The 21668-nt window shown below is 36.9% G+C and overlaps 12 protein-coding genes and 1 non-coding gene across 13 annotated transcripts; 8 read left to right on the forward strand and 5 right to left on the reverse strand.

Moving 5' to 3' along the window:
* Positions 1-482: 482 nt before the first annotated feature.
* On the reverse strand, positions 483-1943 carry ICE2 (Ice2p; the record flags this gene model as incomplete). Its single annotated transcript, XM_003675029.1, has 1 exon — positions 483-1943. The coding sequence occupies one exon, from the start codon at positions 1941-1943 to the stop codon at positions 483-485; it is 1461 nt and encodes a 486-aa protein (XP_003675077.1).
* Positions 1944-2356: 413 nt separating this feature from the next.
* On the forward strand, positions 2357-4528 carry UTP25 (rRNA-binding ribosome biosynthesis protein UTP25; the record flags this gene model as incomplete). Its single annotated transcript, XM_003675030.1, has 1 exon — positions 2357-4528. The coding sequence occupies one exon, from the start codon at positions 2357-2359 to the stop codon at positions 4526-4528; it is 2172 nt and encodes a 723-aa protein (XP_003675078.1).
* A 216-nt stretch (positions 4529-4744) lies between these two features.
* RSM25 (mitochondrial 37S ribosomal protein mS23) lies at positions 4745-5527 on the forward strand (the record flags this gene model as incomplete). The annotated part of the gene is made up of 1 exon (XM_003675031.1): positions 4745-5527. One exon carries the CDS (start codon positions 4745-4747, stop codon positions 5525-5527), a length of 783 nt encoding a protein of 260 aa, XP_003675079.1.
* Positions 5528-5872: 345 nt separating this feature from the next.
* Positions 5873-6994, forward strand: LYS12 (homoisocitrate dehydrogenase; the record flags this gene model as incomplete). Its single annotated transcript, XM_003675032.1, has 1 exon — positions 5873-6994. One exon carries the CDS (start codon positions 5873-5875, stop codon positions 6992-6994), a length of 1122 nt encoding a protein of 373 aa, XP_003675080.1.
* Positions 6995-7162: 168 nt separating this feature from the next.
* On the reverse strand, positions 7163-9334 carry PRK1 (serine/threonine protein kinase PRK1; the record flags this gene model as incomplete). Its single annotated transcript, XM_003675033.1, has 1 exon — positions 7163-9334. The coding sequence occupies one exon, from the start codon at positions 9332-9334 to the stop codon at positions 7163-7165; it is 2172 nt and encodes a 723-aa protein (XP_003675081.1).
* An 823-nt stretch (positions 9335-10157) lies between these two features.
* Positions 10158-10231, forward strand: NCAS0Btrna11I. The gene has a single exon. It is a non-coding gene; the product is annotated as a tRNA-Ile (tRNA).
* A 272-nt stretch (positions 10232-10503) lies between these two features.
* Positions 10504-11496, forward strand: BMT5 (25S rRNA (uracil2634-N3)-methyltransferase; the record flags this gene model as incomplete). Its single annotated transcript, XM_003675034.1, has 1 exon — positions 10504-11496. The coding sequence occupies one exon, from the start codon at positions 10504-10506 to the stop codon at positions 11494-11496; it is 993 nt and encodes a 330-aa protein (XP_003675082.1).
* A 112-nt stretch (positions 11497-11608) lies between these two features.
* On the reverse strand, positions 11609-13060 carry FYV10 (glucose-induced degradation complex subunit FYV10; the record flags this gene model as incomplete). The annotated part of the gene is made up of 1 exon (XM_003675035.1): positions 11609-13060. One exon carries the CDS (start codon positions 13058-13060, stop codon positions 11609-11611), a length of 1452 nt encoding a protein of 483 aa, XP_003675083.1.
* Positions 13061-13350: 290 nt separating this feature from the next.
* IDH1 (isocitrate dehydrogenase (NAD(+)) IDH1) lies at positions 13351-14430 on the reverse strand (the record flags this gene model as incomplete). The annotated part of the gene is made up of 1 exon (XM_003675036.1): positions 13351-14430. The coding sequence occupies one exon, from the start codon at positions 14428-14430 to the stop codon at positions 13351-13353; it is 1080 nt and encodes a 359-aa protein (XP_003675084.1).
* A 320-nt stretch (positions 14431-14750) lies between these two features.
* On the forward strand, positions 14751-15257 carry FMC1 (Fmc1p; the record flags this gene model as incomplete). The annotated part of the gene is made up of 1 exon (XM_003675037.1): positions 14751-15257. The coding sequence occupies one exon, from the start codon at positions 14751-14753 to the stop codon at positions 15255-15257; it is 507 nt and encodes a 168-aa protein (XP_003675085.1).
* A 1043-nt stretch (positions 15258-16300) lies between these two features.
* On the forward strand, positions 16301-18331 carry XBP1 (Xbp1p; the record flags this gene model as incomplete). Its single annotated transcript, XM_003675038.1, has 1 exon — positions 16301-18331. One exon carries the CDS (start codon positions 16301-16303, stop codon positions 18329-18331), a length of 2031 nt encoding a protein of 676 aa, XP_003675086.1.
* Positions 18332-18474: 143 nt separating this feature from the next.
* Positions 18475-19758, reverse strand: DPH1 (2-(3-amino-3-carboxypropyl)histidine synthase; the record flags this gene model as incomplete). Its single annotated transcript, XM_003675039.1, has 1 exon — positions 18475-19758. The coding sequence occupies one exon, from the start codon at positions 19756-19758 to the stop codon at positions 18475-18477; it is 1284 nt and encodes a 427-aa protein (XP_003675087.1).
* Positions 19759-19993: 235 nt separating this feature from the next.
* SHQ1 (Hsp90 cochaperone SHQ1) lies at positions 19994-21529 on the forward strand (the record flags this gene model as incomplete). The annotated part of the gene is made up of 1 exon (XM_003675040.1): positions 19994-21529. One exon carries the CDS (start codon positions 19994-19996, stop codon positions 21527-21529), a length of 1536 nt encoding a protein of 511 aa, XP_003675088.1.
* Positions 21530-21668: the final 139 nt, after the last annotated feature.

The raw sequence follows: 21668 nt of genomic DNA on the forward strand, positions 1-21668 counted from the left end.
ATGATGAAATAACCATGCAACATAGAGTCAAGCTCTGAGTCAAAAATGACATGGGAAGAGAATTGCCTTTTTATACTGAACTATTAATAATCCTCACAATAAATGTAAGCTATCTTGTACCTAGATACCAAACAGAAATGAAAAAGATTTAATAACATTATAGTATCCTCTTGTAAATAAAGGCTTGAACTTCAGAAATAAAATTTTGTGAATTTTCCTTTTTGCTATGTATCTAATTATATATGAGGAGTCGATGATCTATTTATTATCTTACATTTTAGGATGATCCCATTTGGATCGACTTTCAATATTTACGATTTTCGAATAATAGTAACGTTGCTTCAGTTTTAGGAGTGTCCTTGATGATGTTGTATTGTTATAACGAAGCTTTTTGAGGTGGGAGAAATCTTTCTATCAAATATGCCATTAAGTTAACAAAGGAGAAAAAAATAAAATCTAACAGGAAAATATTCCTCTTATGGTTATTGTTTACTTCCTGGTGTTGTCCCTATTAATTCGCTTGCATACACTAAGATTGTGAAAAATATATTACACCAATTCCAAAATCCCCAAGAATCTACAATGATCTTGGGTTGATCAGATGGGAAAATTTTGGAGTTACACCCCCATAAACACAGTTCGTCCTTTAGTTCACCTGAATACTGTAAGATCAGATGAGCGTACATTGCAATCAAAATGCATGGACTATACCAATATAACACTTTCATAATTCTACGACTTTTCCTTAGTTCATTATCATCTCTTCTTTGTAAAGCTGGAATAATTCTTGTAGCTGAGTAAAAAATAAGAACACGGAAACATAGGTTCACTATTACAGCTGGTGATATAGACTCACAGGCCATCTTATATGTAACAAAACACAATTCGTTGATTGATGATGGCACTGTTATTGTGAAGGTTTTCAAAAGTTTCCAGATAGGCATAAAAATTGTAATCACTCTCTCAGTGGAAAAAGATGTAATAAAGCTGTTATCATTTATCTTGAAGGATTCCCAGATTGTTTCAATATTTTTCAATACAACATTATGGTAATACGATAAAAGGTTATTTGGGCTAGTTAAATTGGCTTGATGCCTTTGCCAAACTTCTTTAAAAACCTCTAGAATTTCCTCTGTAGCAGTAGTTGCTAATTTTGGTGAAATTTCATATATGCAACGAACAATATAGGCAAAGAATACTGAACTTTCAATAACAGAACCTTTGTCGGTGACTATTCCATAGATACCTAGCCCACCTACTAGTGAAAGAGTAAAGCCAAGTAAAGAAGCAGTTTGAACGGATAGTTGCCAGATTGGAGTCACGTAGATTCGATATAAATAATAAAGTGACGCAGTTATGACTCCACCGGAAGCTAACAAAGAACTGATAACCCAAGTGTTGGAGTTGATTTCATACACTAACCATTTATTAGTCTCGCCAATTGCTTGAATGGCTAAAATAGTAAAAAATCCTTCAGATAAAGTGAAGAATGGAGTGGAATAGGAAAGAATAAATTGCCATGGTTGAACAAAAAATCTGTAGTAATAGTAGTAAAGAACCCAATTAGCTTGAGTTGAAGAAGCAACATTCTTTTTGAATATATCTGCAATTGAATCGATTGGTTTATTCCCATCCCTCAACATAGAACTGAGTTGTTCATTAGAAAACCCTGAAAGGAACAAATAAAGTAACGAAGCGATGATGAAGTGTTGGAAATAATATAGAATATTGGTCAAAAGTATATGAATCCTACTTCCATACTTTCTGGCCCATATACTAAGTGTGGTGGACAGGAAATACAATATGAATAATGATACAGTAAATGCTAACCCACAATGAAGTCCCCCAATTTTAAAGGATATCGGTATGGATATCAACGTAAAGAGCAGATAAAATGTAGCTGAACATATTCTTATACCCCTAATAAAGCTGCTTGAGATCATTGTTCGAGAATGAACTAACTTGATAGTTTGTTTTCTGTTATATTGTCAATCTTGGGATTTGTGGATTCGGAATGTAAAGTAGATATCAGTTAAGCTTCTGGTAATCAAGAAATTCCAATTAAAATAAATGCTGCTCTATATGGACGATGCAATTGTTATTCAATTACTGGAAATCAAAACGAAAAAGAATGAAATAGACCATTGTTGGCCATCGATGATAGTCAGAGTCAGATCCATCTTGTTTTAGAGAACAATAGCAAAACTATGCGGGTTGTGCAAAAGCGCCGTGTCACACGATTTGAAAAATAATGAAAAAAGTAGTATAACTAGCTCATCGCCAAAAAACTGCTAATACAGAGAACATATATCTTTCTCTCCACCCCCAAAGAAATTGATTCGAATTGCAGATTGAAATGTCAAAACGTTCTCATGAAGGTTCTCAACATGCAGGAAGTAAAAAAAGAGGAAGACAAGAGCTGAGGACAATCAGAAGAAGTGCCGGCGCCAAAGTTAGCTCCCAAGAGGTGTTTAATTCGTCAATTGTAGATGATGAAGAACAGGAACTAAATGAAAGCAATGAGAGCGAACAAGAGGAGGATATTGATGAAGAAGAGAAAAAAAATAAAGTATATGGAGCTTTGCTAACTATTCTAAAGTCGGAACATCCAGAGCTCAAAAAGAAGAAAAAGAAGCGAGTGGATGATTCAAAATCAGGAGAAGATAAAGGAAGTGAACTGGCATCTGATGACGGGAAAGATGATGAGATTGATGAAGCCCAACAGATTGAAGACGGTTTAGCACGCGGATCAGATGGGCAGCCTAGTGATGATGAGGAAGATAACGATGCTCATTCAAATGTTGAGGATATTGATAGTGAAGATGAACAGGATCCATTTGAGTCTCATTTTAACCAAGTTTCAGAAAAGACCGCTGACGATTTAAATACAGCATTTAATACTGGAAGTGTTAAATATAAGTCAACAAAATCTGTTATAGGAGATAATAAAACGGTCATTAGTTCAATCCCAACTATTATCGGTAAGGAGAACACTGAAGAAGAAAAGGACAGTGCTCCAAAAAGCTCCTCTATACACTCTTATTTTCTAAAGCAGAGATTACGAGTTGCGAATGATATGCTAGATTCGAAAAAGGATCCATTAGGGCCACTACAAAAGGAATTGGTGGATCCTATGTTTCAATATAGGGATATTCTCTGTGAGTATAGTTCATATGAAAAAGATGAAGATGAGTATAGGGATCTATATGCCTTACATGCGTTAAACCATGTCTACAAGACTAGAGATCGAATCCTTAAAGACAATGGCCGTCTACAGGATAATTCAGATACTGAATATTTTGACCAAGGGTTCACAAGACCTAAGGTCTTGATTGTTGTTCCTACAAGGGATACCGCTTATGAAGTCATCAGTAAGATTATATCCAAATCTGGATTAGATCAAGTTGATAAGAAAGGTAAATTTAATGATCAGTTTCATGATGAAACGTTACCACCATCATCAAAACCGAAATCCTTTCAACATATCTTTAAGGGTAATACCAATGATTTTTTTGTTCTTGGTGTTAAGTTTACCAGAAAAGCAATTAAACTATACAGTAATTTTTATCAATCTGACATTATCGTCTGTTCTCCCTTGGGTATGCAGATGATTGTGGAAAATACAGATAAAAAAAATAGACAGGATGACTTCTTATCCTCCATAGAAGTGCTCATCATTGATCAACTTCACTCTATTGAGTATCAAAATTTAGCGCATGTGTTCACAATATTCGACCATCTTAACAAGATTCCAGAACAACAACATGAAGCTGATTTTAGTAGAATAAGAATGTGGTATATTAATGATCAGGCGAGATTATTCAGACAAACTATGATATTTACAAAATATGTGACCCCTGCGGCTAATGCATTAATTAATAATAGATGTCGTAATTGGGCTGGAAGATGGAAAAATCACGAAATTATTGAACCGGAAGCGTCTGCCATTAGTCAATTGGGTCTTAAAGTAAAACAAACTTTCCAAAGATTTGATATGATGGGTGGTTCAGTCATTGATGAACCTGATTACAGGTTTAAACACTTTTCCAGCGTAATCATTCCAAGTATTGTGAAATCTACTAGTTATTCTGATGGGATACTAATATATATTCCAGACTATACTGATTATGTTAGAATAAGAAACTATCTTAAAGAAAAGACGACGCTTCTCTTTGGTGATATCAATGAATATTCCGAACAAAGAGAGTTAAATTCAAATAGATCCTTGTTTCAACAGGGGCGTGTCAAAGTACTATTGTACACAGAGAGATTACACCACTATAGACGTTATGAACTTAAGGGTGTAAAGAGTGTTGTCTTTTACAAGCCACCGACAAATCCTGAGTTTTACAATGAGGTTGTAAGATACATAGGTAAGAGTGCGTTTTTGGGTAATGCAGATTTAAACATTTCCACTGTGAGAACACTGTATTGTAAACTAGATGGCCTTTCTTTGGAAAGGATAGTTGGATCAAAGAGGGCTGGTATATTATGCCATGCACAGAACGAAGTATATGAATTCCAATAGACAAGATATAGATTGTATAGAATGAATAGACTGTTTTGACTGTTTAGCTAAAGGTTTTCATGTCCGCGCTTTTCTTAGCCCGATTTGTCCTTCGTAGCTCCTAACAAGATAATCATCAATCAACCATCCGAAATTATAACTATACCCTAAGGTTGAATAAATAGCAGCTTACATTCCTGAGTGATCGAAGCATATACTTACGCATTGTGAATTCAAATGAGAGTCCAAACCAATGCAATTAACATTGTAGAACGAACTTCTGCGTACCTCAAATCTGGGTTATTGAAGAATACTCCTGCATGGTATGAAGTTGTTGCAAAGATTCCACCAACGAAAAAATTCACGAGAGAACCAAGATTAATTAATCCATCAACAAATGAAGACTTAGCAGTTCTAAGAGATAATCGTGAAGCAGTAAATAAAAAGGGATTTTATAAGACTAGACCAAATAAATTGGATAGGAAAGTCAACTCAAATAAGCTTTACAAACCACCCAAATTGCAATATGTTGAAGATCAATTACGTACTTTATTCTTCGATCAACACCCCTGGGAATTATCTAGACCCAAAATACTGGTTGAGAATTCATTAGAAGAAAGATTTGATTGGAGTCACATACAGCAACTTGGCAAACCACTGGATGGAGAAAGTGTTGTGCAGAGGACAATGTACCTTTTGAAAACAGACAAGATGGACATGATTACAGCGTACAATCAAGCACGTTTTGAATTTTACCGTTTCAGGATACAACAAGAAGTAGAGGAGCAAGTCGCACAAGAGGAAGCGGAAATGTTTGGCTCAGTCTTTAACCAGTCCATGATAGATTTTGGTATTGAAAAGGAACAGAAGGTGATCCAACAATGGAAAAAGAAAGCTGAACAGGAAACTGAACTGGTGGCTGCTAGACGTGCCAACCCATCAGATTCGTGGATCAGTGCTGAAGCTGGAGCGACTGAAGAAAATTTGGACGAGCAAGGAAGCGAGCTTTTGGAGCTTTAATGAACGTACATATGCACATGTAAATATATAAGGTCAATAGATCATTAATTCACTATATTCGGAGCTCATGAGGCTAGTTAGTTGACTAATCCTGTTTGAACTTTGAAAAGCCAACTGGAAATTTTCCCGCTCAATTTGTGAGCTGACAAAAATTCCACCGGAAACGATTCAGTGACTAACCTGAAGTCTATAATAGTCTCTCGAATCGAGAATAAATAGTAAGCAACAGTTTCATATAAATTGAACAATAATTGCTCCAATTTTCATAATAGAGAATCCAATTTTTATTTAAAAAACTCTTATCTATTAAAGGTAATAGGAACCTAGATCTCTAACTCAATTAAAATGTTAAGAACAGCCGCTTCCAGATTCGCTACATCTACATGTCGTACTTACGCTACTAATGCACTACGTAAAAACCTAACAATCGGTTTGATTCCAGGTGATGGTATTGGTAAAGAAGTTATTCCAGCCGGTAAGCAAGTGTTGGAAAATTTGAACTCCAAACATGGTTTGAAATTTGATTTCATAGATTTACAAGCTGGGTTCCAAACTTTTCTAGATACTGGTAAGGCACTACCGGATGAGACAGTTCAAGTGTTGAAGAGTCAATGTCAAGGTGCTCTTTTTGGTGCTGTTCAATCCCCAACAACTAAAGTGGAAGGTTACTCATCACCAATTGTTGCTTTAAGAAAGGAAATGGGTTTGTTTGCTAACGTTCGTCCAGTCAAATCTGTTTCTGGTACTAAAGATAGGCCTGTAGATATGGTCATTGTCAGAGAAAATACTGAAGATTTATACATTAAGATCGAGAAGACATATATTGATAAGGCTACAGGGACTAGAGTTGCTGAAGCTACCAAGAGGATATCGGAAATTGCTACGAGAAGAATTGCAACAATTGCTTTGGATATTGCCCTACAAAGGTTGAAAGTAAATGGAAAGGCCACCTTAACTGTTACACATAAATCTAATGTGTTGTCCCAAAGTGACGGTTTATTCAGAGAAATTTGTAAGGATGTTTACGAATCTAACAAGGACAAATATGGTTCCATTACATATAACGAACAAATCGTCGATTCTATGGTCTACAGAATGTTTAGAGAACCACAGTGTTTCGATGTCATTGTTGCACCTAACTTATACGGTGATATTCTATCTGATGGTGCAGCAGCCCTTGTTGGTTCATTAGGTGTGGTCCCAAGTGCAAATGTTGGCCCAGAAATTGTCATTGGCGAGCCATGTCATGGTTCTGCGCCTGATATTGCTGGTAAGGGTATCGCTAATCCAATTGCTACTATTAGATCTACTGCTCTAATGTTGGAGTTCTTAGGCCACAATGATGCTGCTCAAGATATCCACAGGGCTGTCGAAGCCAATATGAGAGAAAATAAGATTAAGACTCCAGATTTGGGAGGCAATTCTACCACTCAGCAAGTCACAGAGGATGTGTTAGCAAGATTGTAATGAATATAATCATGGGTATATAGCTACGACTAATAAACGAAAATAAAATATTTATAAAGAATGAAAACAATAAGTGTACTTTAAACCGTCTAGTAAAGGATATTTTAATAATATATATATGCATTTTTTATATCAATTAAGTTAATATCTATGTTAGTCCATTCTTGTCTAAATGCGGCTTGGAAAGCGTCTTTTGAAATCCTTTTCCAAGCTCTCGACGTCTAAATTAACAATCCTTTCGGTGGCAGTACTGCTAATTCTTTCGTCTGGATATATTTTCGATAAGCGTGTCGGTTTTGGAGGTGGTATTGGTCTTAGATGCTTAGGCTTAGGTGGTGGGGATGGGCGGATAGAAATTGGTTCAGTGACGGGGTTAATAATGACACTTGAATATCTTTTATTGGTTGGTGTGGGTATCCTTCCACCTCTTTCTGGTACAGGACTAGTTATAAATTCAGAATCGGTATACTTGCCATATCCCGATGCTGTCTTTATTGTAGACGGTTCTTCCTCGAAAGTTTCTAGTAATGCCTTAACTCTATTTTGAATAGATTCTCTTTGAGTTGAAAGACTTTTTAATTTAACAGGAGAATTTGAACTATACAATTTGGGTGTGTCTTCATTTGCATAAAAATCGGAATAAAGGTTGGGAGGTACACTGCGACGATGTGCCTTTTTCATTCTTATCTTAATTTTGTTGGGCTCGTCATCAGCATCCGAATGTTTGGAATGTTTACTTGAGGAACTTACATTTCTTACTGAACTAGCCAGAGAAGAGACTCTACTATTAGTATTACCAGTAATACCGCTTCTTAATGCGTCAAATGCAGAGCGAATACTGCCACCAGTATTCTGTCGAGATCTGATTGGAGATGTGTTACGTGATTCGCCTGTCACAACTCTCTTCAATGTTGAGGTAAAAAATTGTGTAATACTCCCTCCAGTTCTATGCTCTTTTAGTTGATCACTGGAACGACTTGAAGCAGATCTGACTGAGGAAGATCTCGATAGTCTTCTAGAACTTGTGCTGAAAGTCTGTGTCTCTGAATCGACGTAATGACTTTTATTTCCACTTGTGTTCGAATTCGAACTAGTACTTTTTTGCAGTAAGGTTCCCGTATACTTTATGGGACTTGATGATCTAGAAGGTGTACGCAGAGTTTGTGATTTCTGAAACGGATGGATTCTGGAATAGACATCATCGGAACCTTGTGACATATCTGGGATTTCCGTTTCAATAAGAATTGGTTTATTTCCAGTTGTAGTAGAAGATCTAGACGATGCCAATGGAACTGCATAGCTTTGATCTGAGATTGTTGCTGATGATTGCGAGTGTTTTAATGCCGTTTGTTGTGTTGGCGTGATGATTGGATTCATTAAAGATGCTTGAACATTGATTGTTCTTGATAAGTAAAAGTTATTTATTGGACAAGGGATACCTTGGATTCTAGAGATTTCTTCCAACAATTGACAAATATTTGGCCTTTTACTCGGATCTTCCATTAATGTGGCACGAATTAGATTCTTTAGTTTATCCGTGTATATTGGAAAAGCTGGGTACTGGTATCTCGAATGTAAAATAGCAGCTTCACCACCTTTCTCAAAGGGGGTAGTATAATAACATAGTTTGTAAAGGAATACACCTAGTGCCCAGATATCAGACTTTTCATTAATTGGCAAGCCTCTATAGAGATCAAGCATCTCTGGAGCTCTGTATTGTGCAGTGGTGTTTTTTAGGACATCATGCTGGACATACGCTAGCTCCTGTGGGTTCCTTGGAGGTCTAATATAACTACAAACAGATCCAAAATCACAAATTTTAAATTCTCCCTTGGCTGATATTAATACGTTTTCAATTTTAATATCACGATGTATTAACGCCGGTTGCAAGGCATGCATCGCACTTACACCTTGAACAGTTTGAGATAATATATTTAATATTTCCTTTTCGGTCAATCTATTTTGTAATCTGGTATTCATAAAATCAATTAATCCCCCACCTTTGCAGTATTCCATCAATAAGAATACTTCATAAGCGCCGGCTAGTACAGTAGATCTGGCTGCGTGTGAGTCGATATACGAGACAACATGTCTATTGTTTTTCAGTAATTTCATAGCATCAACCTCTGCTCTCAGAGTGTTTAATCCGGCTTTATCAGGCACTATTACCCTTTTAAGACATGCTGTTTGGGAATTGTTGTAGGGATTTATAGGGCTAATTTCCGTTGTGTATATTTGTGCAAATCCACCACTGGTAAGGTACTTTATAATCTTACAGTAATGCGACCCAACTGTCAACAAGGTACCCGGTGGATAAGTCGGTATATTTGGTTGATTCATTTTAAGTGCCGCTGAACTCGATTTATTCAATTGTGATTCTTGTGTTGCAGATTTCAATTCATGTATCTTAACAGAAATACAAGACCCTTGATAAGATCAATTGATAAGTTCTCGGTAGTTTAGAGTTAAATCCACCTTTATAGTTTTGATATGTCTGAAATAACTATTTAGGCGTTGCAACGTTTTCTTTAGCTCTGAATATGGGTTATTTTGTTTATCTTGAATTTCAGCGCTAAAGAATGCCGCGCAATACGAGCTTTGTTAACACCTATCACAAACTTTCTTCGAGATATAAGGCAAATTACAATAGCTGGCAGTATTATTGTAGTTTCAAAGTATTAGATTAGTGCTTGAAAGAGAATTTGAGTAATGGTACTATTAATATTCTAAGATGAAGAATTTTGGTACAACCTCTATAAAGACACGAACTGACTACCAATCATAGTAAAAACGTGAAGAACTACAGGCATCGACAAGGTTTTCGTTTCTGACCACGTTGAAATAAAAATTGGTGTTTTCTATGCCATTATCAGGATGTGTATAAATAGATAACTCAAAGTTTCAATTCCTAATGCTCTTATGTTCCAATTTTATATTTTATATTTTTGTTGACTTCTAGATGAAATAAGAAAAATAACATAATCATATTATCACAATTGCAACGAGCACATGTAAACTCAAAATCAAAATCTACCTAATTTATAGAGCAGGCATATCATGAAATTGACGCCTTCGAGAACATAGCCTATAATCATAAAAAAAAATTAAGGTATTTTCCATAGAACAGAGTGGCAAAAAATCGTCCAAATCAACAAGAAAACATGATCTCTTGGCCCAGTTGGTTAAGGCACGGTGCTAATAACGCCGGGATCAGCGGTTCGATCCCGCTAGAGATCATTCTTTTTTAATTCAAGAATATTTTTGTACTTCTCATTGGGATTTTTAAATGTTATTATTGAATAGTCTTATACAAGGTTAGCATCATTTCAACAAGTCCTGACAAGTTAGGTTGTACAGATCATATGCTTGTTTGGATGTCTAACTTACTCGCCAATACAAATTTTGAAATTAAGCGCTCTGCAAACTTTTCCTGAAAAGAAAATCTTCAGAGGCATCTCATCTCATCTCATTTTATTTTACACTAAAGGGTCAAGAATTGTACTTGAATCATGGCAAGAAAGTTAAAAGGGAAGGCTTCCTCTAAGGGTCTGAAAGCTTCACTTCTGAGACAGCAATTTCAGGAAAAATTAAAGAAGAAAGTCGTTCAGAAAGAACAACATGACTTGAAGAAGAAATCTTTAGTTCCCAAAAAGGTTAGAAAGAACCAAAAACAACAGAAAGTTGACGATAAGATATTTATTCCGTTTGCCAAAGATGAGACGTTACTGTTGGTTGGTGAAGGTGATTTCTCATTTGCTAGATCCATTGTGGAAGAAGGTTATATTTTACCTGAGAATTTGATTGCTACTAGTTATGATGCTTCTCCAACTGAGTTGAAATTGAAATACCCTAATAGTTTTGAAGAAAACTACCAATTCTTGTTGAAGGAAAAGGTTAAGGTACTTTTCCAAATAGATGCCACGAAATTAATTAAATCTTTCAAAATATCGAAGAAGACTCCATGGAGCAAAGTTGTTGGAATCAACTGGCGTTCAAAACCATTACAAAATATAATGTTTAACTTCCCACACACTGGTAAGGGGATTAAGGATCAAGATAGAAATATTAAGGATCATCAGGAGTTAGTCTTCGGGTATTTTGACAGTTGTAAACAATTATTCAAATTGGTGAATTCAACACTTTTAAATGATAAGAGCAAATATACTCTTGGTTATTCTTTTGACAGTGGAAAGGGAACCGAAGGTTTATCTTCAGAAGGTTTTGGGAAAATAATACTATCAACTTTCAATGGAGAGCCTTATGATTCATGGCAGATTAAAATTTTAGGTAAAAACAATGGACTACATGTCGAACGTTCTAATAAGATGCAATGGGGTAATTTCCCTGGATATCATCACAAGAGAACTAACAGTGAACAGGATACAACGAAACCTGCTGAGGAAAGAGATGCTAGAATATATATATTCAGCAAATACGAGAAAAAGCACAGTAAATCCAAGAAGAAAACTGATTCTGATGATGAAAGTGACTTAGATAACTAATATGAATATTATAATATATGTAAAATATGCATTTAACAGTCTTGAAAAATATTAAACGTTAATATACTACGAAGTAAGGTACTCGAAAAATGTCGCATATTCTCACCCTCCCTCATGTAGGATACATTGTAATAAATTCATCTGCAGGGTAGATCCTTTTATCGATAGGATCCATAATTTCATTTTCATTAAGATTGCAAAGATTACTCTCTTTCAATTTGACAGCTAGTTCTTTTAATTTCTTGGAATCGTATATATTACCATTTGGAAGCATTATTGGATTTTCAAACAATTTCGATTCAGTATGATGAGCATATGGCAGTGATTCTGACATTTTTGCAAAGGAATCTGAACAAACAGGACACTTATTATTAATAACACGATTATTCACATAGCTAAACAAATCTTGATTTGTGGATATTGAATTGTTATTTTCATGTAAGCAAGCTTTCGTTTTCAAAGTAGATATTCCTAATGATAGATATATGAGTAAAGGATCATTTGTTGAGATACCATACATGGAATAATATTCCTTTAAAAAATAATTCTTTAGGGAATGCCATCTATTCACGCTCAAGAGTTCTTTGTATCGACTCGAATCGTAAGCATCATAACAAAATTTCATCCCATTTTCATTTATTAGAGCTACATTCGGGTTTTCATTAAGCATTTTTTTATGGAAAAGGAGTTCATATACGTTATCATTCGATTTCTTTTTAAGGTTGTTGTCTTCATTTGTGAAAACAGATGTACCAAAGCATTGGATGAACATTAATAAACCTGCGGCAAGCTTCAAATCATTAAAATTATCTTTTATGAATGGGATCAAATATGTTTGGTAGCAATCGATAGCCTCTCTATATAGTCCCTTCTTTAATAGTTCAATATGTTCTTGAAATCTAGTTTCAAATTCCAAAGTACAACGATTCTTTTTCAAGTAGTTTTTATTTTCATTTATCCAAGTTAGCAATGGACTCAAGTCATGAAATTCTACCAATGAGTTTGCAATCTTGTTTGCAGTCAGTAGGACATCATAATCCAATAATTTTTCCAAATGTTGCTGTTTTAAAAAGGTAACACCTGAGTTTTCCTCCTCCAGTTTTGAAGTGGTGTCCCCCAATTTATTACTCAAAGATAAATTGTTTCTCAATAAATAATCTCCGATCAGCACATTAGTGTACTGTTGATACCAATTTATAAGACCATCTCTATCCTCTTTGAGTGTTAGTTGCTCCTGTGTTTCGAAAAATTGAACTCTAGCCTTTATTCTATCAAGAATTTCAAGTTCCTTGGATACACGTTTCTTCAAAGTCTTTTCGAACGTATCAATTCCCTTAATAATGGAGTTCAACTCCTGCAGTGCGTCCTGGTCACCCTTTAGGGAGTTGCTCTCGAAGGAATCGTTCAATTTTTTAAAGTTTTCTTGGATTTGTTGGGTTTCTCTTTCAATTAACTTGTTTGTCTGTTTGATATTTTTTTGAAGGAGTTCGTAGGGTATATGGAAGGATTGATCGTTTAGTTTGAGATGGAAGTTCATGTCTGGTTCGTTAATTAGCGATTTCATTATTGCAAGGGGTTAAGAAAAGAGTGAGGTGTGTAATATGGTATGGGTCCAGGGCCTGAGTATGTAGTAAGTACTAAAATGCGTTGTTGTGTTGTGTTGTGTTGTGTTGCTTTAACTGTTAAAGGGAGCATTCATTCATCTATCATCTTTTAAATTTGCCCCGAAATGATATGAATGCGTGCGCTCATATATACAGGAAGAAGTTATTATGAATAAAACATGAAAGAAATACATGAGATGAGATTTTATGGTATATGATGTTATATTAAATTAAATTGAATTAGATTATATTACATGGTTGAAAGTTTGTCGATGACAGCCTTTGTAAATTCTGTGGTGGATGCATTCCCACCGATATCCTTTGTAGTGGCATTACCCTCTTTGATAACGTCATAGACAGCCTTAGAGATCCTTGATGCGGTATCATTCAAACCTAAATGTTGTAATAGTAAAGTGGAAGATAATATCATTGCAGTTGGATTTGCAACGTTTTGTCCCTTAATATCCAAACCAACATGTCTAGAACCTGGTTCAAAGACAGCATATTCTCTCCCGTAGTTAACACCTGGTACCAAACCTGGGCCACCAATTAAAGCGGCACCAATGTTCCCCAATATCGTCCCATACATGGATGGAGTGACCATGACATCGAATTGATGTGGTTTGGCGACAGCTTGCATGGAAGCGTTATCGACAATGATGGAATCGTTCTTAATCTGTGGGTAAGCTTCCCCGACACGAGCCACTGTATTTCTAAATAATCCATCACTCAACTTCATGATATTTGCCTTATGTACCGCTGTGACCATTTTCCTATCATGTCTCATTGCGAAATCAAAAGCGAACTTAGCGATTCTTTCTGAATTCACCTTTGTAACAATCTTCAATGATTCCACCACCCCTGGGACGGATTCATGTTCCAAACCCGAATATTCACCCTCTGTGTTTTCTCTAATAATGACCAAATCAACATTAGGAATCTTTGTCTTCACACCGGGGATGGATTTACAAAAGGCTACATTTGCATAAATGTCCAATTGTTTCCTGAATGCGACGTTCAAAGATCCATGACCGACTTGATCCGCGGAAGTATGCCAGATCCCCTTCAAACCAATCTTATTCCTCTTTAGGGACTCGACGGCAGCGTTGACTCCGTCCTCGTGATCCAATTGTGAAATGTCGACGGTTTCCCAATCGATCGGGACGTTCTCTGCTTGGAAGATGGAGACGACAGAGTCGGTGATTTCTTTACCTACCCCATCACCTGGTAGTAAAGTGACGGTCATTCTGCCTCCGTATTTCTTGGGGAGGATAGTTTCCTTGGGGATGAAAGTAGCTAGGGTTCTCTTTGCGATGGTTTGTCTGAACATTGTTGAGTGGGATAGGTGCTTGGAGGAAGCAGGCAAACGAAGAAAGTATCAGGTGGAGATGGAAAATGTAATAGATGTCAGAATATATATATATATATATGTATGTATGTATATGGATGAAGAATATCGCTCCATCCAATCAATCCTCGTCAGTGAAAAGAAAGACCGAGAAATCGGCGAAGGGTCCGTTTTCTCGGAAGCTGTCCGAGATAGAGAGAGAGCACGTGGTTTGGTCGGACAGTTCATTGGATAAATAATAAGAATGGATAAAGAGGGAAGGGAAAGGGAAGGTTAGTTTACTCGAGGAAGCAGAGCAGAAAATGCAGTTGCAACGGGAGACACTGGGCTTGTACAAGCAATTGGTCAAGACACTCGTGCACAATGAACGCAAGACGAGATTGGCACGAGCCATCAAGGAGAATAAGAAACAGATTGGATTGCTTACTTATAGGAAATCACAAATTGTCAGGAGACAACAGGCGTTGAATGAAGGCATTACGGATCCCGGGCTTATTCAGGAGATGAACAATTTGAATAGGCAAGTGGATCATTTGAAATCCATAGATCCAGCGAAGGATAAGAAATTATTATTCTTGGTGGACTCCACACCATTGAGGATAATGTGGGAAGATAATTTATTGAAGTCCCCTAAGAACGCAAAGGAACTAGCAAGGAGATTGGAACATATTAAGGATATCATTGATTTCACGAAGAATCAAAGTCAGTATCAAAATCTGATGGCATTGTATAATCTCGGGACCGGAATTACGCAAGAGGAAAAAGTGAAAAGGACGGCCAATAAGGTTGGCTTAGACGTGCCGTTTTAAATACATGGACAACGAATATACGTACGGATCTTGTAAATAATGAAAAGTCTTTAAGTTTTATTTACGAATGCACCATTCAGTTGTTTCACGGTAGGGAATGAAGCCAATGGCATTGTTTGCAAGCAGTGCAAAAGGCACTTTTCCTGTTTTCCGTGGAGAGGAAAAAACCGTTGCTTTGTAGTTAGCGTTTGCGTATAGAACAACACAAAAAAATGCATGAGGGGCCGAAAAACGGAGTGATTATTGTTGTTGTTCCTTTTCGCTTTCGTTCTCGACATTCTCCCCTTGCAACTTTACCGTCGTCATTTCCGAACGCAAGACTTATCGTCGATCACACATTGCACTCCACCCCATTTCACCCATTCCCTCCCATGTTTGTAAATTCACGCAAGCCAGAGGGAGACACCACATCGATGGAAATTTGCGCAAAGCGTTTCCGGAGAAAGAGGAAGAGCCGGGTAACGCTGTTTTTGGATTATGTGAGCGTACAACGTGACGTATTATTTCTGTCCATTGTTGGCCGGCCCGTTTTGCAGGAACCGCGTCTGCGCGGGTTTCTGGGCACCAGTTAAAACAGGCCCTAAATAAACTTTAAGGTTGGCTGCCCAGTAAAACGCCCGCACGGATAGTGAGGCCATTTTCCCCGCCACTCAGAACAGCCCGTAGCAAAGATATTCCCAGTGCCTACACTGTCAGGCACGTGCTTTCCCCAGAGAAGAGCCGCAGGGCACCCGCACAATGGGATGGACACGAAGACAACCTCGAGGACGACGATCTGTTTGTCCATTCGATCAATTGATTGATGGATTGATTGTCTTGGATGGTTGTTAAATTTCTCATTGTTTGTTGCAATCCCGCTTGATTCGTTCATGTTTCATTCTTCTTGAACACACTACAACAAACCACCCCATAAAACTAACAAACTCCTCCCATTGTTCTTGTTGGGTAAGGCATAGCGAGATCAAGTTTGGCCTCCCAATTATAATCCAAAGAAGAATTGGCAGGCGAGTACCAGCCCAGCACCGCAACCACAACAATTAGCCATGAAAAGAGCAAAACATAAGAATAAACGTAGTACAAAACAAACACCAACGAAATTAATCTCCACCAATGAAAACTACCCAATTCATCCATTAGACCTCCATACGGTTCAATTGACCTCAAACCCATTGGACGACTATCAAAGATTATATTTCAGTGTGCTGTGTGAAGAAGAGAACATGCTGCCCGATTTCCAGGCAAAGAGAAGAAGTTATAAATCATCCGCTGCTAATTCCTTCCTTCATCCACGATATATTCCTAGAACCAACGTTGATGAAGTGCCCAATGAGTCCATCCTTGAATGTCTTGAGTATTTACCCATGGAGAAGGAAAAGTTTTTCAAAGCCTCTCAATTGAGTCCAACAGTTTTTGATACTTTTAAAAACACATTGTGTCTGAATGACACTACCATCCCGATTCAAGAGGAACAAACAACAAGTTCGTATACAAGTTCAGACCCGGGTGTTTCAATGAAGAGAACCGCATCCACGTCTTCTTCTTCATCGTCCTCCGGGATGTTGGAAATGACATATAAGAGACGGAAATTGGATGATGGTACCACGAGAAAATCAATGACTAATAATAACTGCATTCTATGGGAACATAGATCTGGGTATGTATTTTTTACCGGTATTTGGAGATTGTATCAGGATGTCATGCAATATATGATTGAAATGCCAAGAAAGAAATCGAAGGGAAGTATACCGGCACGTATAGATTGTGAAATTGAATTGCAATATGCCAAGACAAGAGTATTCATGGAATATCAATCACCTTATGAGGATAAAATCGGTTCTTGTTTATTCAGTAATACCAGTACTAATACTAGTAATAATGAAAAATTAATACCCGGTGTTAATGGGTCCAATTCAGAATATATCCAAAATAGAATGACTTCAACTCATAAGGACTTCCATTGGAATAATTTACCACCCATTTTAAAGGAGCAAGCCATTAATCATTTTAGAAACATCTTACAAATGGAAAAGGGTATCACTAGCGATTACCTTGCCTCAATGAAGGATTGTGATTTTTGTCAGAGAATTAGAGGTGGTTACATCAAGATTCAAGGAACTTGGTTACCCATAGAAATGGCAAAATTAATATGTACCAAATTTTGCTTCCCGATAAGATATCTTCTAGTGCCTATATTTGGTAATGATTTCCCCAAGATTTGTCAAGAAAATTACAATGAATCTCATAGGGGATCTAGATCACCCGTAAGGAAACCATTAAATGGAAGTTCATCAACATCACCAAGAACAACAACAATAACAACAACACCAAAACTTTTAATTGATGGACATAGACAAAATTCAAATCCATTACCTCAGAGAGACTTTCAATCATGGTCAATGAATAAAGAACACACAAACATGTACTCAAATTTTCCAACACCTAACCACTTAATTGGTCCATCAACTAAACATATGCATTCATTAGGCGCTAATATCATTAGAAATAACGAATTGTTACCACCAATACATTCCATGGTGAATATTCCAAATCGAACGGCAATGTATAGGGAAAGACCAGCGTATTTCCCACCACAAAACTCATTAACCACCATGCTGCCGAGACCGGCAACCCAACCAAACTTGCAAATGGCTGCCATGCAACCAGCTATACCTGTCAATTCAATGTATGTGCGTCATAAAATACAACCACAACCAACACAGATGTTCCCACAACCGTTCAATAATGAAAATCCGAGGGGGGTTCAATTTCTGCGAAGAGAATCCACAGGAAATATTGGCATAGTAAGGACTAATAATAATAATAATGTTACTAATGATCCCATTCAAACAGGTTATAGAGTCGTACCGATGCCAGTAGTAGTACAAGGTCCTGCACCAAATAATTTACCAATGTATCCACCATATGTGTCATCGAACGTCGTATATGGAGCATACCCTGCAAAGCAACCAATTCCAGAATACCCACCTCCAAGTAACATTAATAACAACATTTTAAATATTCCACCCAAGAATCAATTCCCCGCCAATGGGAATCCAAATAACAACAATTTTTAAACGGTAAGAGAAAGCGCATATAATTGCAATCTATATATATTCAAATTCCTTTTGTATCATCACACGTATATTGTAAATACATATTAAACAAAACTTGACAGATAACAAATAAATAGAGTGGGTAGGGTTGGGGCTTCATTTTTTTAATCCTTATGGAATGAATGAGTAGGAATCTCACCACGACCATACCCATTGGTTTCGTAATAATCCATTGGATAATACTTCTCGGTAAACATGACATCCTTCTCTAATAGTACACTTGCCTCGTATGGAGTTAGCAGTGGTTTATTAAAGGCATACCCCCAATCAATGGATAATCTAGGACATGCAACTTGGACGAAAGCATCAATTTGATCAAACATGGCTAATTTTTGAGGGAAAATCTCACTGAGGATAATCTTAACAACAATCTTACCAGCAGCTTTCAAATTTCTTTCCATTCTTTCCACTGTACTAACATTACCTTGTCTACCCAGAGCCCCAAGAATCAAACCAAAAGTCTTCCCACGACAAGCAGTTTCAATGGCATCAGATCTAACCTCGACTAATTGCTTTTGGTCATATCCTTCCAATGTAAACTTCCTGCTATATGGATCATATCTATATGCTGGGATCTCAGGGTTATGAATCATAGCAGATTCTAAATGGAATCTACCATCACCAATGAACACCATAGCATCGATTTGATCCTTATCCAACCGTTCAGACGTGCAACCAAGAACTTCACCTCTTGAAAGTGGTTTGATTTGTGGTGGTATAATATACAACATGTGCTCTTCGTTCAATAGTTTATCCTTAATACTGTGAACACATGGATTGAATTGAATGATACCAAACGTAGCTAATCTGGTACCTCTAGCAAAGTTTTTCTGCAATGTCTTAATAACATGACTTTCATCGATATTAATTGTAACAAATACATATAGTACTTTAATTGTAGTAATATCAATAGGGACCAAACAAGAATGTGCATAATGAACAATAAAATCACAGTCTAACGCTCTAGCTGTGAAATCATCAATACAACAAGCACCATACGAAACATCCCCCATGATGACAGTCTCAGCCCCACAAAACTGTTCCAAGATATCACTAATAATCAAGGAATAAATCAATAACCCTTCAGGCATTTGTAAGGCGATTCTCTTAGCGTTGAATTTACGTATATTCCAAATTGTCTTGTGAATTTCAAAATTATAATTGGTAGGCAATAGCTTGATGGCTTCATTTAATTCCTCATCATCAAGAATCTCATCGGGAATATGTGTAATACCCCTGGAGGCACCGATTCTGGCTCTTGGTTTGTGAACAATTTCAGTTCCATCATGCTTCTTCGTCGTGACACCTTTCCCGTCTGTTCTCTTGGTCCCGACGAACCTTCTTCTTGGCACTTTCTGTGGCTGTTTAGTTTGTTCTGTCTCTGACATTATTGGGCGTCCTTTTTGGAATTAAAGATATAGATATATGAGGGGTTCGTGTTAATCTACCAAATCGATTTGTTCTTCAAATCTTAATTTTCTTGAAATTTGTCATCTCATTGATGGGATCCCTGAAAATTTTTGTTCAAGAATCTGAAAAATTTAGATAATCGATGAGCTCTATAAGACGTCATTGTAAAGCACACACAGAGATTACATTTAACAGTGGTTCAACGCAACAATAATGATCACACCAAGATTTAAAGTCACCCAGGATGATGAATTTCTACACATAAAGATTGGGATAAGCAATATTCGATTCAATGCGGCCGGTTTGGAATTAGTAGTGGAGGAAAACGTATTCATATGCCATTTATCACCATACTATTTAAGATTAAGATTTCCTCATGCCTTGGTAGATGATGAAAGATGTAATGCCGCTTTTAATTCTAAGGAGGAATGTATTGATGTGAAAGTGCCCAAGTTGAATAAGGGACAGTTTTTCGATGATTTAGATTTCCCTACTAAATTGTTAGCTAGACAAGGTGACCTAGTGGCTGCAGATGAGATTAGTACTAAGACCGTGAAAAAGGGACCATTAATACAGGAAATCGGGGGCACTAGTACTTCTACCGGTTTAAAAGATTCAATAGAGGAAATTAGGGCCGCAGGGAAAGAATTTAATTGGGAGATTGAACAAAATGTTGTAAATAATGACAATGCTGGCCTACTTGGTAATAAATATGGATTTAACAATGGATATGATTCTATCATTGGAGTATCACTATCTAATGGTAATGATATTAACGAGTTGGATAATCCGGAGAGTACAACTGCGGAAGATCGAGTTCTCGAAAGATTAAAGAAGGAAGACCTTCAATTTGACGAGGGTTACTATCTTCATGAATACATGGTTTTAAGAACTAACGATGAAGAAGAGTTGGAAATCAGTAGAATTAAAGTGCTACTAGATTATACTGTTCCCTTAGTAAAAACATACCTAAAATGGTATAAGAATACACCTGATGAAGCCAAAATAGCATCCGGTGGTGTGATGCCTATTGAATTTACAGAGAAGGAGCAAGAACAGATGCACGATCATCTACCCAAGAAAGAATATTTGGTTGATAATAATGAAATCAAAGCACTCTATATCACCATATTGAATGTTTTATTTGGATATGTTTTTGAACAAATTGAAAATGAAGGTATCCATAGTACAGAAAGTGCATGGACAATTGGGAAGTTAGTACCACAAATTGCCTTTTTAGATCAACAATTAATATCGGAGAAAGATGACAATAAGCATATATCGATCATTAAGGCGTCGTTGTTATCCGGAATTAAGAATTCTTTAAGTTGGACATTACACAGAAATTTTGACCTATCGATAAAGGCATGGAAGCAAGTGTATTACCTTCTAACCGGGGGTAAAAAATTGGTAGTACGTGCCCTGTTAGACGTTCATGAAGTGTTCAGATTTCATGATGTTTATTACGTATACGATAAAATTTTGTTATCGGATCTGTGTTCCTGGTTTATTAATCAAGGTTCTGAAGTAATTGTTAAGAGTTTGGCTGTGGATATGAAGAGAGAGTTGGATAACATTACCAAGGAAGATGTCACATTTGTGTCCATTGTCGAGGGAACAGAAGAGGGACAAATGACGACATGGTACACGGAGACGCTGGCGGGATTGGAATCCCTAGCAGAGGCGGATGTAGAGGCAGCAACAGCACAAGCACAAGCACAGGATACTGCTAACAATTCCAATATATAGAATAAAATATCATATATAGACATTTGCGGCGCAGATATCTAAGAGGGGTTACCCGTGTCGAGATTTGCGTTTTCAACCTTCGCTTTTCAGTTCAGAAGAAGGACCCCGAATTCCCAATTAACGCAATCCGTATTCGAAG

The sequence above is a fragment of the Naumovozyma castellii genome, chromosome 2 (genome assembly GCF_000237345.1).
Source record: "Naumovozyma castellii chromosome 2, complete genome".
NCBI lineage: Eukaryota > Fungi > Ascomycota > Saccharomycetes > Saccharomycetales > Saccharomycetaceae > Naumovozyma > Naumovozyma castellii.